The sequence below is a fragment of the Hyperolius riggenbachi genome, chromosome 10 (genome assembly GCF_040937935.1).
Source record: "Hyperolius riggenbachi isolate aHypRig1 chromosome 10, aHypRig1.pri, whole genome shotgun sequence".
Taxonomy (NCBI): Eukaryota; Metazoa; Chordata; class Amphibia; order Anura; family Hyperoliidae; genus Hyperolius; species Hyperolius riggenbachi.
Window position 1 is genome coordinate 35,580,586 of NC_090655.1, and position 16,917 is coordinate 35,597,502.

Genomic DNA, 16,917 nt, shown 5'->3' on the forward strand with positions numbered 1-16,917 from the left:
GATCGGAATGACATCATGGACGTCAGCTGACATCAGACGCCTCCGATCCAGCCCATAGCGCTGCCTGGAACTCATTGGTCCGGGGAGCGCAGGGCTCTGGTGGGGGGGGGGGGGCTATTCCGCTGCTACGTGCGGACGATCGCCGCAGAGCGGCGGCGATCAAGCTGTACGCGCGGCTAGCAAAGTGCTAGCTGCGCGAACAGCACTTTAAATGAGGCGAATCGCCCCACCAGGGGCTGAGATCCTCTGCGGTGGCTTACCCCGAGCTCAGCCTGGGGTTACCACTAAGAGGGTTTTTAATGGCTTGTCCACCACAGGCCTTGTACCTCCTGAGCCCTCCATGGGGGTACATTTGAAATCCGGCGCCGGTAGACTTGGCCGCAGGATACAGTGGAATATGGCTGATCCTGCTTCTGCACAAGTCCGGGCCGTTTTAATTACTATTCCCCCTCCAGGCCGCCATGGATAGTGGGGGAATGATATAATTTGGCTTCCAGCGATTGCTGGGGGCCGAATTGTGTTTTTTAAAGAGGAACTGAAGAGAGGGGTATAGGGAGGCTGCCATGTTTATTTCCTTTTAAGCAATATCAGTTGCCTGGCAGCCCTGCTGATCCTCTGCCTCTAATACTATTAACCATTGCCCCTGAACATGCATGCCACAGATCAGGTGTTTCAGACTTTAAAGTCAGATCTGACAAGACTAGCTGCATGCTTGTTTCTGGTGTTATTCAGATACTACTGCAGAGAAATAGACCAGCAGGGCTGCCAGGCAACTGGTATTGATTAAAAGGAAATAAATATGGCAGCCTCCGTATACCTCTTACTTCAGTTCCCATTTAAGCACCCTTAAAGAAGACTAAGACTGAGCCGACGTTACTCACTGAGCGCTGCAATAGGAGTGATTCCTTTGGAAGTCTATGGAGACACCGGCTGCGCCCAAATCTAGCAGCGCTGAAAAGCACTGCTCCGCTCCATGGCAGCCCTGCTCTTCCCAGAGATTGTCAGCTCCACTCACCAGTCCTGTCACATGATCACTAGTTCTACTAGATAGTTGCATTTTTTTTAATTTTATTTTTTGAAAGAATAGTTTTAAGTGGCAACAGCGCCACTACAGCATAACAAATTCAACATTGTAACATTGGTACAATACAGTCCAGAAGGGAAAGGGGGAGAATATTGCTCGGTATGATGGTGTTCTGTAATCTCAGAAGAGGGGGGGGGGGTCTGGTCCGGTCGCATGCCTCTCCAGAGTACCGTAATATCAGCAGTTAGGTTAGTAAACTAGATATTAATCAATTAACTCTAGATAGTTGCATTTTTAAGCCTTACGCTGGGGCTCGACCCGCGCCCGCTCTATTCTCGCCGGCGGACAATGGCAGGGAATCGAGCGGCTGATAAGGACCACCGGCGGGGACGAGCGGCAATCGATCCCAGCATAATACATACATTAAAGTAATTTACCTAAATGTCCAGCGCTGCGTAATATGTTGGCACTTTATAAATACAGTTAATAATAATAATGTTAGCTGGAAAGCTCTCCTGACCTATTTTACAGCAAAGGCAAGAGCTGAATTGTGGTTTAGGGCTGTATTACTTCTACAACCAGTGGCGTACCTAGGGCATTTGACACCCGGTGCTGGGTATTAAGACACCCCCCCCCCCGCCATAAAAAAAAGCGACTGTGGCATGCTAAACGCGACATGGCGGGTAATGCCAGGTGTAGGCTCCCTCCCCTAAAGTTGGCCTCAATATAGGTAGCTAACAAAAAATGGGTGTGGTTATAACCTGCGGCGCTAAGCGGGCGTGGCCATGACCGGATGAGGGTGGAGCTAACTAATTTAAAGTGAACCCGGGATGAGAGTGATATGGAGGCTGTTCCTATATGTATTTCCTTTTAAACAATAGGCAGCCCAGCTGATCTATTTAGCTGCAGTAGAACTGAATTACACCAGAAACAAGCATGCAGCTAATCTTGTCAGTTCTGACAATATTGTCAGAAACCACTGACCTGCTGCATGCTTGTTCAGGGTCTACGGTTGAAAGAATCAGAGGCAAAGGACCAGCATGGCAGCCAGGCAACTGGTATTGCTTAAAAGGAGATAAATATGGCAGCCTCAATATTATTCTCACCTCGGGACAGTGGGCCCAAGTTTTGGTGACCCTTTCCCCAGAAAATTCACATAATTGTGCAGGTTTTCTCAAGAAAATACACATAATGTGAGCAGATTTGCCCAAAAAACACGTGCAATCATGCCGGCAGCTTTGCCCAGAAAATACGTGCAATAGTGTCGGCAGCTTTGCCCAGAAAATATGTGCAATCATGTCGGCAGCTTTGCCCAGAAAATACGTGCAATAGTGTCGGCAGCTTTGCCCAGAAAATACGTTCAATCATGTCGGCAGCTGTGCCCAGAAAATACATGCAATCATGTGGAAGATTTGATCAGAAAATACATGCAATCATGTGGCCAACCTGGCCAGAAAACACTTCAATCATGTAGCAGACCTGGCCAGGACAGTTGATACAGAATAGCTAGTATAGTTGCCCCCAGTTTAGGTAATATAGTTGCCCCCAGTTTAGGTAATATAGTTGCCCCCAGTTTAGGTAATACAGTTGCCCCCAGTGTAGGTAATACAGTTGCCCCCAGTGTAGGTAATACAGTTGCCCCCAGTGTAGGTAATATAGTTGCCCCCAGAGTAGCTAGTATAGTTGCCCCCAGCGTAGGTATAATAGTTGCCCCCAGAATAGCTAGTATAGTTACCCCCAGAATAGCTAGTATAGTTGCCCCCAGTGTAGGTAATATAGTTGCCCCCAGAATAGCTAGTATAGTTACCCCCAGAATAGCTAGTATAGTTGCCCCCAGTGTAGGTAATATAGTTGCCCCCAGAATAGCTAGTAAAGTTGCCCCCAGTGTAGGCAATATAGTTGCCCCCAGTGTAGGCAATATAGTTGCCCCCAGTGTAGGCAATATAGTGGCCCCCAGTGTAGGCAATATAGTTGCCCCCAGAATAGCTAGTAAAGTTGCCCCCAGTGTAGGTAATATAGTTGCCCCCAGAATAGCTAGTATAGTTGCCACCAGTGTAGGTAATATAGTTGCCCCCAGAATAGCTAGTAATGTTGCCCCCAGAATAGGTCGGACCCCCCACCTCCCTCACCTGGGTGCCCTCCTTCTGGTGCTTCCCCCTCCTAATTATTAGCAGCGACCGGGCAGGAGCGGGTGGAGAGGACTTACTCACTTCCTTCCTGCTCCTGGCGATGGCACACAGCGTCATCCTCACGTGACGCTGCTCTCCGACTTCTCTGTCGCTCACTGCGCTTCCGCCAATCAGGAAGCACAGTGGGCGGTAGAGAAGGACGGAGACCAGCGTCACGTGACTGACGCTGTGCGCCATCGCCTGGAACGCAGGAAGGAAGTGAGTAAGTCCTCTCCACCCGCTCCTGCCCGGTCGCTGCTAATAATTAGGAGGGGGAAGCACCAGAAGGAGGGCACCCAGGTGAGGGAGGTGGGGGGTCCGACCCCCTCCCCGCCGCTTTCCCTGCCACCCCTCTATTCTGTGTTGCGTCCCCCCTCCTGTCCGGCACAGGCCTCTGTGGGAGGCCTTGATGACACCCCCTGGGGCGCCCGACACCCGGTGCGGGGCGCCTTATGCCGCCCTATTGTAGGAACGCCACTGTCTACCACAGTGCAGATTTTCTCTCCATTATACAAGAAATTAAGTTCTAAGTTCTGGTTCACACATAAGTCTGCACATTTCCAGTCCAGTATAGTACTGTCCTATCAGTTTTACCTGACTGGACTAGAAATGCAGACCTTTTTTGTGTGAACACAGCCATAGAAACACAAAAAATGATGCAAACTGATTGGACAGCACTGGACATCTTTTTATGTTTGAACCAAGCCTAAGGGCACATTCACACTCAGGTGATTATCGCAATGTAAACTATATGGCAGTGATCTGCTGTAACTGTAAACTATATGGCAGTGATCCAGTGCCGCTATCGCTGGCGATTTTGGGATTCACGCTAGATGCAAATAGTGCTACATTCAGCATTTTTGTGTGTGTTTTGAGTGATCGCGTTTGCAATGTATTTCAATCGCAAATCGCGATAGCTCAAACACAAATGTCCATTGATTTTTTTTTTATTTTTTTTTATGCTAAAACGTTGGTGTTTGTAAGTGTGAATCGGCCCCTAGTCTGTGAGAATTCTGTTTTTCTCTAACTGTTCATTTCAATCTTTCTGTTACAGGTGAAAAAACTGTTTGGTAGAGTTTTACTGAAAGAATCCTTACATTACCGGAAGTTAACAGACACTTGTACGGACGACGGGAGCCAAGAGGAAGTAGAATCCAATAATGAAGATATTCTAGGTATTATGGGAAATTCAAGAGACTCTAACAAAATGTTCAGCCTTATTTCTTCTATGCCATGAGTTCCCATACCTGTCCTAATGTGGCCTTTTACTGCAGCCTTTCCTAGTTGCACAGTGGCTGTATTATCTCTGTTATATAATCTAATCTTTCCTTTGTCGTCTTTCTCGGGCTCAGGCATGAATGTGATGCTCTGCTTGTGATAGGCAGACGCTATGCACACCCTCTCCACACCCCCTGCAGGCTCTGTATGAGTCAGACTTAGCTTCTCTCAGCCTATCACAAGCAGGTTAGCAGCCATGTCTTTTGTTTGTAAACACTTCCTAAAACTGGCAATTTACAAGCCAGGCTTGCAGCAGGGAGTGGCAGAAACAGCACAGAGGGGCCCAGGAGAACATAATGAATAGAATGGTATGCTTTTTATTGTAAGAATTCTAGAGTACAGATTCTCTTTAATGACTTCATGTTTACTGTCCTTTCTACCAGAACATATACAGGTTCAGAAACTGACATGACTTTACTGCCCACTTTCTTGTAGGAAACCGATTACTTTTACCCTCCAAAGGCTCGAGATTGGGAGCGTCGTCTGTGGAGGAGAAAGGTGGACTGATTGTGTACAAAGGAGCGATGGTGGATGTCGGCAGTCTTCTTCAGAAACTGGAAAAGAGTGAAAAGGCAAGAGCGGAGCTGGAACAGAGACTGCTGACGCTCCAGGCCAAAACAGGTATTCACAGAAATAGTGTGTGTGTGTGTGTGTGTGTGTGTGTGTGTGTGTGTGTGTGTGTGTGTGTGTGTGTGTGTGTGTGTGAATGCCAACTGTGGTAAATAGGACCCCTGTTGTATGCAGATAATGTGATTATAATGCAGTCTGCTGGTCTACCTGCCACTGGCTGACCTGTAGATCAGGCATGATATTGCTCTGTTTATTCCATCCTTTCCTTTTGTAGGAGAACTATGCTTCCAGAACACAGGTGGTAAAAAACTGATATGTAGATTGAGTAATCAGACCTGATCTACAGATCAGATGTGACTAAAGAAGGCAGCTAGTGAGTTCTCCTATTCAAAATCAATACTAAGCTATAACTGGATTACTATTGGGGGTAATCTGAACTAGTCATTAACCACTTGTTGCAATGGACGCATTAAAATGTTCTGTTTGATCCACTAAGCTGCAAACAGGACGTTTAATGCGCCACTCGCATCTCCCGCTGACGTGCACATGCTTACGCCGAAACTTGCTCATCTGTGTTTGGATGAATGGGAACATATGTTCCCTGAGCCAATCAAAGTGCCTATGAATTAATGAAGGATCATGGCTTCAGCTAGATGCCAATGTTAATTCATTAAAATTAATACAGAAACCCTATTCTGCATGCTTAGAGTTCAAATCACACAGGAAAAGTGTATGGGGACATCTAGTGGTAAAAAAAAATTACATTAAGTCCCTTCTGTCCTCCTCACCCATAGCTACCAAAATAACACTTGTTAAATATTGTCACTTTTTTTTGTGTGCGGTTTTTAAATATACATCATAACTCAGCCCTTTAAATATGTATGTCATAAGGGGATATATAGTGGGATGTGAAAGTTTGGGCAACCTTGTTAATAGTCATGATTTTCCTGTATAAATCGTTTGTTACAATAAAAATTGTCAGTTAAATATATCATATAGGAGACACAGTAATATTTGAGAAGTGACATGAAGTTTATTGGATTTACAGAAAGTGTGCAATAATTGTTTAAACAAAACAAGGCAGGTGCATAAATTTGAGCACTACTAAAAAGAAATGAAATCAATATTTAGTAGATCCTCCTTTTGCAGAAATTACAGCCTCTAAACTGTTCCTGTAGGTTCCAATGAGAGTCTGGATTTTGGTTGAAGATATTTTGCACCATTCCTCTTTACAAAACATCTCTAGTTCATACAGGTTTGATGGCTTCTGAGCATGGACAGCTCTCTTTAACTCACACCACAGATTTTCAATTATATTCAGGTCTGGGGACTGAGATGGCCATTACAGAATGTTGTACTTGTTCCTCTCCATGAATGCCTTAGTGGATTTTGAGCAGTATTTAGGGTTGTTGTTTTGTTGAAGGATCCAGCCCCACCGCAGCTTCAGCTTTGTCACGGATTCCTGGACATTGGTCTCCAGAATTTGCTGATACTGAGTGGAATCCATGTGTCCCTCAACTTTGACAAGATTCCCAGTCCCTGCACTGGCCACACAGCCCCACAGCATGATGGAACCACCACCATATTTTACTGTATGTAGCAGGTGTTTTTCTTGGAATGCTGTCTTTTTTCCTCCATGCATAACGCCCCTTGTTATGCCCAAATAACTCAATGTTAGTTTCATCAGTCCACAGCACCTTATTCATAAATGAAGCTGGCTTATCCAAATGTGCGTTAGCATACTTCAAGTGGCTCTGTTTGTGCTGTGAGCGGAGAAAAGGCTTCCACTCTGCATAACTCTTGCATACAGCATCTCCTTGTGTAAAGTGCGCAGAATGTTGAAAGATGCACAGTGACTCCATCTGCAGCAAGATGATGTTGAAGGTCTTTGGTGCTGATCTGTGGGTTGACTGACTGTTCTCACCATTCGTCGCTTCTGTTTATCCGAGATTTTTCTTGGTCTGCCACTTTGAGCCTTAAAGTGGCACTACAGCGAAAAGCTGTAAAATATAAAATATGTGCAAACATACAAATAAGAAGTACATTTTTTCCAGAGTAAAATGAGCCATAAATTTTCTCCTATAATGCTGTCACTTACAGTAGGCAGTAGAAATCTGACAGAAGTGACAGGTTTTGGACTAATCCAGCTCTCCATAGGGGATTCTCAGCAAGGCCTTTATTCTTTATAAAGAGATTCCCTCAAAAGGATTTAAACAATGATGCTGGCCAGCTTCCCTGCTCGCTACACAGTTTTTTGGCAGTTGGACAGAGCAACTGCCATTCACTAAGCTCTTTTGAAAATAAATATATCCCTGAGAATCCCCTATAAAGAGATGGACTAGTCCAAACCCTGTCACTTCTGTCAGATTTCTATTACCTAATGTAAGTGACAGCAACATAGGAGAAAAGTAATTTATGGCTCATTTTACTCTGGAAAAAAATGTACTTCTCATTTGTAAGTTTGCACATTTTACAGTTTTTCGCTGTAGTGCCCCTTTAACTTGAACTGAGGCTGTGGTCTTCCATTTCCTCATTATGTTCCTAACTAAAAACAGCTGAAATCTGAGACTGCTTTCTATATCCTTCCGCTAAACCATGATGGTGAATAATCTTTGTATTCAGGTCATTTGAGGCAGGGAACACATTTGTTTGTCTTTGGTGTGCGTTTTCTGCACAGAAAAACTGAGAACTCATGTTAATCAATGGGCTAGTACACACTTAATATGTTGTTTGTGCGCAGAAAAAAAACTGACATTCTGCATCCTGATTCTGCACATTTTGTTAGTTTTCTCTATCAACTACATCAGCTGCTGTGAAAAAAATGTGCGCGCTTTCCTGCATAGAAACACACCTGGTGTGCAGAAAAAGTATGCAGGAAAATGCGCGCAGAAAACTGAAAGACAAGTGTGTTCCCTGCCTGAGGGTTGTTTTGAGACCCCCATGTTGCTACTCTTCAGAGAAAATTAAGAGGTAGGAAACTTAGAATTGACTTTTTTTAAATACTCTTTCTTATAATTGGATACACCTGTGTATGTAGGTCAGGGGTCACTGAGCTTCCCGAACCAATTTAAGTTCCAATAATTAGTTCTAAAGCTTTTGGAATCTATAAAATGACACCAGCACCCAAATTTACGCACCTGCCTAGTTTTATTAAAATTATTGCACACTTTCTGTAAATCTACTGTTAAATATCACTGTGTGTGTCTCCTATATGATATATTTAACTGACTTTTTTATCGTAACAAACTATACAGGAAAATCATGAGGATTAACAAGGTTCGTTGAACTTTCGCATCCCATTGTATTACTGTTGGTGGTGTTAGGTTACTGCTATTTCAGCAAATACAGGTTTGAAAGTAATAAGATACAGTGAGCAAACTATAAATACACCTTTATTTCCAAAACAAAAATGTGCCTTTATAGCATTTTAGTCAAAGGGTTTTTTAGCCCCTTACACACACACCTGGGAGTTCAGGTTCAACAGGATCTTGCTGGCCGATCTGTAACGATTTTCAAATAATATATTGTCACCATACATTGTACTAGGAACATAATTTAAGTGTTGTGATAGCTGGAACAAACAAGCGTGTTTTATCTACAGTAGCATAGTTTATATTACACTCACCTTTGATGCCCCCTCTGTGCCTTTCCCTCCGTAGTGCGCTCCATCTCTACAGCCTCTTCCTCCTTCCGGCTGTGGCCCATGGAGGGAGAGGCAGAGGCAACATCAAGGCAGAGTTAACTCTAGTTTGTTACATCTGCTAAATGTTCTACAGACCTTATCTATAGTTCCCCAGATTTAATAAATTCCATAAGGGTGGAGCCAAACTACTAGAATATCTTGTAGAGCAAACCTAAGTTCTGCTCATTATGTGTAAAATAGTGATGGAATGATTAAGTTGTAATCAGCATATTTTACCTTGCAGCTGAAATGGTGCACTGCACCATCAACCTGCACATGAGAAATACTAACTTCTCCTAGTACAGTGATCTGCAAACATGGCTCTCCAGCTGTTAAGGAACTACAAGTCCCATAATGCATTGTGGGAGTGACAGCCACAGTTATGATTCATAAAGGCAAATGCATTGTGGGAATTGTAGTTCCTAAACAGCTGGAGAGCTGAGTTTGCAGATCACTGTCCTAGTAGAAGACATGGATTGTGTTTGACATGATTATAGAATATGAAGCATGCAGTAGCACTGTCTGGAGGGGCGTTCTGCACATCTGTTTGTGCTGCCTCTGTGTATGTAAAGTCATGTAATATACTCGCTGCCAGTGAAAGATTTATAGGCTTTCTGAAGGATTTCTCCAGTGATTCATTCTGTCAGGCTGTTATGGGGCACTTTTACCTGTGCTGCACTTTGATGCTCGTTTATACCATATTTGTCACAGAGGGAGATGAAAAGACCATCTCGCAGCTAGAAGCTTCTAATAAAAGCTTGTCTGGAGAGTTGAAAGAAACCAAGAGTGACCTCAGCCATTTACGGGAGAACCTGAAAGCCCTGGAAGATACAAACTGCCAGTATGAGGACCAGCTGACTAAAACAATCGGAGAACTCACCTCCGCAATGGAGGGAATCCAGAGTGTTCTCAGTAAGGTGAATGCTTACATTTATACATACAAATATATTGTGTTATACTAGCTAATGTTTAAGGTGGCCAAGCACTAGACCAGGGGGTCAGGAACCTTTTTTGGCTGAGAGAGCCATAACCGCCACTTATAACAAAATGCAATTCCATGAGAGCCATACAATCTTTTTCAAACTGAGACAGTAGGGCTCACATTCCTGTTGCCATGGCAATGTGTATACAGTTGATCCTCTGGGCAGTGGAAGTGTCAGACACATCTTCAGCGTCTCTTGGGTTTCATCAATTTCCCAGAGAAGAGAAATACAGACTAACAGCTTGTATAAGTAGCTATATGACTTAGGGGTTGATTAACTTTATAGAACGAGATCCCCGCACTTTGGCCTAATAGTCTGCCTGTTTATTGGGCCAATCAAAGTGTGGAGATCTTGTCCTACAAAGTCACTGGACTAGAGAGGGTCCAGAGTGGGACAATTGGAGCAGCTGTTCGTTTTGGGGTAGTGCAAGTAAGCTACTAGTGCATGCTACAGCAGTAGCATGCACTACTTTGAAAATGTTACTTGCGCTGCCCCACTAAGCTGCATTGCTTGAGCAGTGTAGCTTAGTGAATCAACCCCTACTGATTTGTATGTGAGCCAGATGTAGCCATCAAAAGAGCCACATCTGGCTCTCGAGCCATAGCTTCCCTACTCCTGTCCTAGACCATTTTACCCATTGATCACTGTGATCAAATCTGCTAGAAATAAATTACACAAACTATGCCCAATCAATTTCCATCTGAATCTGTGTTTGATTTGGCAACAGATGCAGAGTGGTGGCTTTTCTCAATATCACGGAGTTCTTCCTCCCTGTGTCTTTTTTCCATGTTATGTTACAAAAACTGGAGTTCAAACACTGTTTAGTGTGCATGCTGCAAATTTTTAATTGCTGCCTGTGGACAGCCAATAGATCCTTCTCTGATCAGATTCGATCAGAGAGGGATCTGATGGTCATCTAGAAGTATAAAGGTGCCTTAAAAGTGAACCTGGGGTGAGGGTTATATGGAGGCTGCCATATTTATTTTCTTTTAAGCAATACCTATTGCCTGGCTATCACACTGGTACTCTGCTTCTAATACTTTTAGCAATAGACCCTGAACAAGCATGCAGCAGATCAGGTATTTCTGACATTGTCAGATCTGACAGATTGGCTGCATGCTTGTTTCTGGTGTTATTCAGACACTACTGCAGCCAAATAGACCAGCAGGGCTGCCCGACAACTAGTATTGCTTAAAAAAAAAAAAAAAAAAAAAAAGCAGCCTCCATATACATTTTACTACAGTTGTCCTTTTATAGCGGTCACCCTTTTTGGACAAAATTTGGTCTAGTAGGAAACTCACAGCTGGTTCACACTACCAGCGCCTTTCTAAGCGCTTGTGATTTTAAAAAAACTCTAATGTAATGCTATGTGTGTTCTTTTCCTGAGCTGTGTAATAAAAACAAACAAAAGCATTACATTTGCAAGAGCTTTTCTGATTACTGGCAGGGATAAAGTACTCCCAAGCTCGGTGGCCAAAGAGCTTCAGATAAAAATGGGACTAGCGGCTTTAAGTGCTTGTGATTTGAAAGCTCTTGCTAATGCAATGCTATGGGGAATTTTTTGAAATCCCATTGCTCCAGTGGGATCATACACATAACATTACATTAGCAAGAGCTTAGAAAAGCACTGCTAGTGGCCCCCAGGCCGAAGTCTGTACACATAATGAGCGCTATTTGAGTGCATTTGACCATCAGCGATTTAACCTCCTTGGCGGTAATGATGAGCTCAGCTCGTCCATTACCGCTGGAGGGCACTGCTCAGGCCCTGCTGGGGCGATTTTCATAATTTATTTTTTTAAAACGCAGTAAGCACTTTGCTTGCTGTGTGTTCAGGATGATTGCTGCCGATGTGCCGCTACCCGCCGCATAACAGTCCCCCCCCCGAGACCCCGTGTGCAGCCTGGCCAAGCAGTGCTTGAGGGGTGGATTGGGATTCCTTGTGGGCAAGTGCGCTGGAGGCGATCGGAGGGGTGGGAGAGATGCCGCAGGGAGGGGGGAGGAATCATGCAGCTAGCGCTAGGCTGGCTACATGATTACAAAAAAATGCAAAATACTGCTGTGGCGCCGCCACCCTGGCGCAATCAATAGAACGCCAGGGTGGTTAAAACCGCTTAGAAAGCGCTCAGGCTGTAGACACACTGAGCGCTTTTTAAGGATTTGTCCACACTGAAGGGCAATTCCGCCTCAATGGAAGGTATAAGAAAATCTGCAAACGCGTATTAAGACTATTGCGCTCGCGTTTTAAGAATAAATGCATTATATTTATTTTCTGGGTCAAAGAGTTCACTCCTTGACTTGCTTTAGGGAGTGGATTACAAAACCGCTAGGAAAAAACACTTAGACCACTAAGCACAAAAACAAATCTCCCACCCAAGTGCCAGGAATTGGGAAAGACCCTCCAAAACAACAAACACACACAATGCGGACAGATATGCGAACGGAATGCAATGTGAACAAGGCTTAAAGGAAACCAGAGATTAACTGTATTAAAATAAATGAAAAAGCTTTAATACATACTTGGGGCTTCCTTCAGCCCCATAAGCCTCTATCGCCGCTACCGGGTCCCGTCACTTCCGGCGGACGCAGCCAATTGTACGCAAGAGCAGGGACTCCCTCCATATCCTTACGCATGTGCCTGTTCTTGCGTACAATTGGCCGCATCCGCCGGCAGTGACTCACTGTGCTTGCGTCGACTGGCCGAAAGTACGGGACCCGGTACCGGCGATAGAGGCAGCGGAGGACGGCGGCGTGGGAGTGATTCAGGCTTATGGGGCTGGAGGAAGCCCCAGGTATGTATAAAATCTTTTGTCCAACGTCTCTGGTTCTGTTTGTCTGAATTTGGCCTTATTTATGGAAAAGGGCAACAAGCCAGAGCCTTTTATTCCCTTGAAGGTGTTGGATACTTGTGCTATAACACTTCTATTTCTGATGTTTACAGAATCTATCAACCTCTGAAGATCGCAAGTCTAAAGAGAATGGAGCCACTTTTTGATGCAACTTGCGCCTCGCATTGGGGAGAAAAGTAATGTCTGGTAAATGGTGTAACTGCAGTCACTAATTCTGCAGTGTGGAGACAGTATGCAGTTTTTACTGAATATTTAATGGAAAGGAATGTATATATTAGGGTATGAATTAGCGAGGAGCTTTGCCTGTAACTTGCAGCACAAAGGCCAGTATATATTTTTGGAATGTTCAGGGATTACCTGTCAGACTAGATAATGTAAGAAATATAACCTATATATTTTCTTTGACTTTCTCTTCATGTATATAGTAATTAAAATACCAGAGAAGGAAAGCTTATTTTTAACTGGTCTTTTAGTATGTAATATTACCGTCTGTCGTGAGGTATTAATGGCAACAAGGCCAGGATCACAGCACTCAACAATAACATTACAATGGAAGTCGTGCATTCAGATGGCTGCTCTCATTGCATTACTTTACAGTGTGTATAAATACAAAGGAATTAATGTTTAAAGACCAGTGTAAATAATAATAAATTGCCTCATGACTAGAAACAAGAATTGCCTTTTTGTATTATCTGTTCTGTTTTTGTTTTTTTATTTTTGATTCAGACTCCCTTTAAAAAAAGGACACTTGGTGAAAATAAACAATTGTATCTATCCTCCTTCTCATAAAATAACTGTGGTATATCTTTTTAATCTACTTTAACTTTTTACTGTTTTTGCTCAATGACACATTCCTTGAAGTATGCCATAATCTCTATGAACCATTAACCTTTTTATCACGTTCCTGCTCTCAGAAGTCATTTTCTGCTAGGAAAGTGTTTTATAGTTTGTAATTTCTTATCAGTGAGGGTCACACTGCAGTCCTGACCCAGACAGGAACTGCCACTTACATACCTGATTAACTGTAGTGAGAGGTATATGGAGTCTACCATATTTGTTTCTTTATGAGCAATACTAGTTGCCTGGCAGTCCTGCTGCTCCTCTGCCTCTAAGGCTGCATTTCCACTTGTGTGGTGCGAATCGCCGCGGTAAAAATTCGCATGGGGATGCAAATTCGCATGAAAATTTGTATGGATGGTGATGTATGCGAATTTAACTATGGCAGTGCTGGTATGCTTTTCCATTGTTTCTATGTGAATTCGCATGAAAATTGACATACCCAAACCTCATGCGAATTTCCTATTAAATACATTGTATGTGATTCGCATAGCGGTATGCGATATGCGAATTCTGATGGCTCTGCCATGCGAATTTTTTATGCACAGAAAAACGCAAAGGAATCCTGACGAGTGGAAACAGTCCCATTCACTTGTATTGCTATGCAAATTTGCATGCGAAAAACATATGCGAATTCGCAATAGGGGAAATGGGCCCTCATACTTTCAGCCATAGACCCTGAACAAGCATTCAGTAGATCAGGTGTTTCAGCCATTGTCAGATCTGACAAGATTGGTTGCCATGTCTGAATAACCCTAGAAACAAGCATGCGGGCTAAATAGGTCAGCTGGATTGCCAGGCAACATGTATTGCTTAAAAGGAAAAATATGGCTACCTCCATATACCTCTTGCTACAGTTGTCCTTTAAGGAGAGGGAAGGCTCTAGGTCCTATAGAGCAGTGCTGTCCAACTTCATGGGCATGAAGGGCCATTTTTTTTTTTTCAGACTCCATGGTGGAGGGCCGAAGGTTCTTGCTAGAGCCGCAAAGTGGCAACAGCAATTTAAACTACATACAAACGTTTTAACTCGTACATGAACATTCTGTAAAATCCAAGTTGAAAATAAACTGTGAAGATAAACAATTTCATCCATCCTACTCCTGAAAAATGTGGTGTTTTTTTTAGAACCTCCCAGTTTTATTTCCCGTTTTAAAAAGCTAAAAAAGTAGGTTTAATGCTATTGTCTCATGATGACGATTTAGCTTTTCCATAGTCTCACAGTTCGCAATCATGTGACCTCCAACAAGACAAATTCAGCAATCGTGATGCCCCCAACAAATCATGAGGCCCCCAACAAGACAAATTCAGCAATTATGAGGCACATAGACAGCATTTCACATAAATAAGCAGAATGCCCCTTTAATATGGTAGACACCTTTTACCTGGCTTCTAAATTCTCTACTGGCTGCTGTGCCTGGCAATAGTGTTTTTGGCCAGATTAAGGATGATGTGTGGGCTGAAATGCCTTGCGGTGCTGCTGTGGCCGGGCTGGCGGTGATGCTGTGGTGTGGCCGGATGAGGTAGTGACAGGTGCCCCCCCCCCCCCCCCCTAGGTAGTGACATGTGCCCCCCCCCCCCAGCTAGATAGTGACAGATGTGTCCGTCCCCCCCCAAGCTAGATAGTGACAGGTGTCCCACCCCCCCAAGCTAGATAGTGACAGGTGCCCCCATTACCTCTCTTCTGTGTTGCCGTTGCCCCACAGCTCAGACCTCACAGATCACGGCGACTGAAGCAAGCAGAGCGCGCGCATGACACCCGCGCGGCAGAACGTCACATGCGGAAGTGACTAATGATTCACTTCCGCATGTGACTTACTCCGTGCGGGTACCATGCACATTCTGTTTACCTCAGTCGCCGCGATCTGTGAGGTCTGAGCTGTGGGGCAGCGGCAACGGGGACACAGGAGAGGCCACAATAAGAGGGAGCAGGCATGGCGCCCATAGCGCAAGCTATCCCAGGGAGACAAGCAGGCCGCAGCAGGTGGCCTGGTTGGCCGGATGCGGCCCGCTAGTTGGACAGCGCTGCTATAGAGCCTACCCAATCTCCTCACATGCTCCCGTTACCAGTCTACAACAGATTGGTTGTAGACTGGTGTTTTCTGCATGGCAGCTCCTTACTGCGCAAGCGCTCTCTCTCTCGCACTCACGCAGTACAGAGCCGATAGTCTTCAGCAGTCTTCGAAACCACTCAAGCTCCCCGAAGTCTCCCGTGGCAGGAGATTCAAACAGAGAAGCCTGCAAGGGAACAAGGAGACCGGGAAGATTCTATAGGACCCAGATCCTTCCCTCTCAAAGTGAACCAGAGATGAAGCACCCTCATGTATTTTACCATATAGATCAGTGGGAACATTAGACAAAACACCTACCCTGCTTTCTGTTTCATTCTTTACTGTTCAGCTTGCTTCTTATAAGCCCTGATAAAATCCCCAACTGAGCATTCTGTCTGCCTTTGCTCAGGAATCATTATAGCGAGTTGATCTTCGCTGATGTCTTTTCAAGCCCAAGCCTGCCCCCTTCTGGCTCTGCTCAGAAATCCTTATAGTTGAGTTATTATAGCAAAGCCAGACTTTGATAGCAGAGCTGATAACAAGCAAGCTGAGAAGTGAAGGATGAAACAGAGCAGGGTAGGCGTTTACTGTCATGTTCCCACTGATATATATGGTAAAATACATGAGGGTGTTTCTTTTTTTTGTTTTGTTTATTTCGCTTCAGGATTTACTTTTAAAGTACATTAACCACATTGGTCAACACAGGAACATCTATTGTCTGTTCCTGCGTCTCCCTATGTGGTCAGTGTGATTGGCTGTTCTTGAGCTGCCCTATGTGGTCAGTGTATTTAAAGCTTACTGAAAGTGGCACAAAAAAAGTGACATACCTCCAGTAGAGGGAAGCCTTTGGACAGTTCAATGGCCCACCATTACAGCACAGGGTCCCTCTAAGCATATCCAACAAGGACTTATCTTAGAAGCTTTCATGGTAACATTTGTGTATGAGAATGACCTTGCTGCGCAGGCATGAGTCTGGTCCATGCCTGCATGTTAAATCTACGCCACATCAGGCTTAAAGGATACCACAGTCGAAAATAGTTTGCAGCAGTGTGTGGGGGCGTTAAAATTACACACCGTTACCCAGTCCTGCCGCCGTTAGTCTCCTATAAGTCCCGGCAACTTGATTGAACCCCCCCGGACATACTGCACCCTGTGCGCTTAGTAGGTCCTCCCCCTCTTCACTTCTGGCCGGCGCATAGCAATTGGCTCAGAAGCACGTTCATTCCTCTGCGCTGCATGTGCGCTCCATTACACTTAGGGTCACATGCTAATCATGTGACGCTAAGTGTAATGGAGCGCACACGCAGCGCAGAGGAATGAACGTGCTTCTGAGCTGATCACTATGCGCCGGCCAGAAGTGAAGAGGGGAGGACATACTGCGCGCACAGGGTGCAGTATGTCTGGGTGGGGGGGTGTCAATGAAGTCGCCAGGCACTGAGACTTATAGGAGACTAACGGCGGTAGACGGAGGTGGCAGGACT

General features: G+C 44.6%; 1 protein-coding gene across 2 annotated transcripts in view; it reads left to right on the forward strand.

The window, feature by feature from the left end:
* Positions 1-13,226, forward strand: part of CCAR1 (cell division cycle and apoptosis regulator 1) — a 111,369-nt gene extending 98,143 nt beyond the window's left edge. For both annotated transcript variants that reach the window (XM_068257674.1, XM_068257675.1), the window contains 4 exons: positions 4,247-4,367; positions 4,906-5,091; positions 9,434-9,639; positions 12,644-13,226. In XM_068257674.1, the coding sequence (XP_068113775.1) occupies positions 4,247-4,367; positions 4,906-5,091; positions 9,434-9,639; positions 12,644-12,697 (567 nt within the window). In that variant the 3' untranslated portion in view covers positions 12,698-13,226. The remainder of the gene's footprint in view (positions 1-4,246; positions 4,368-4,905; positions 5,092-9,433; positions 9,640-12,643) is intronic.
* The last annotated feature ends 3,691 nt before the right edge of the window (positions 13,227-16,917 follow it).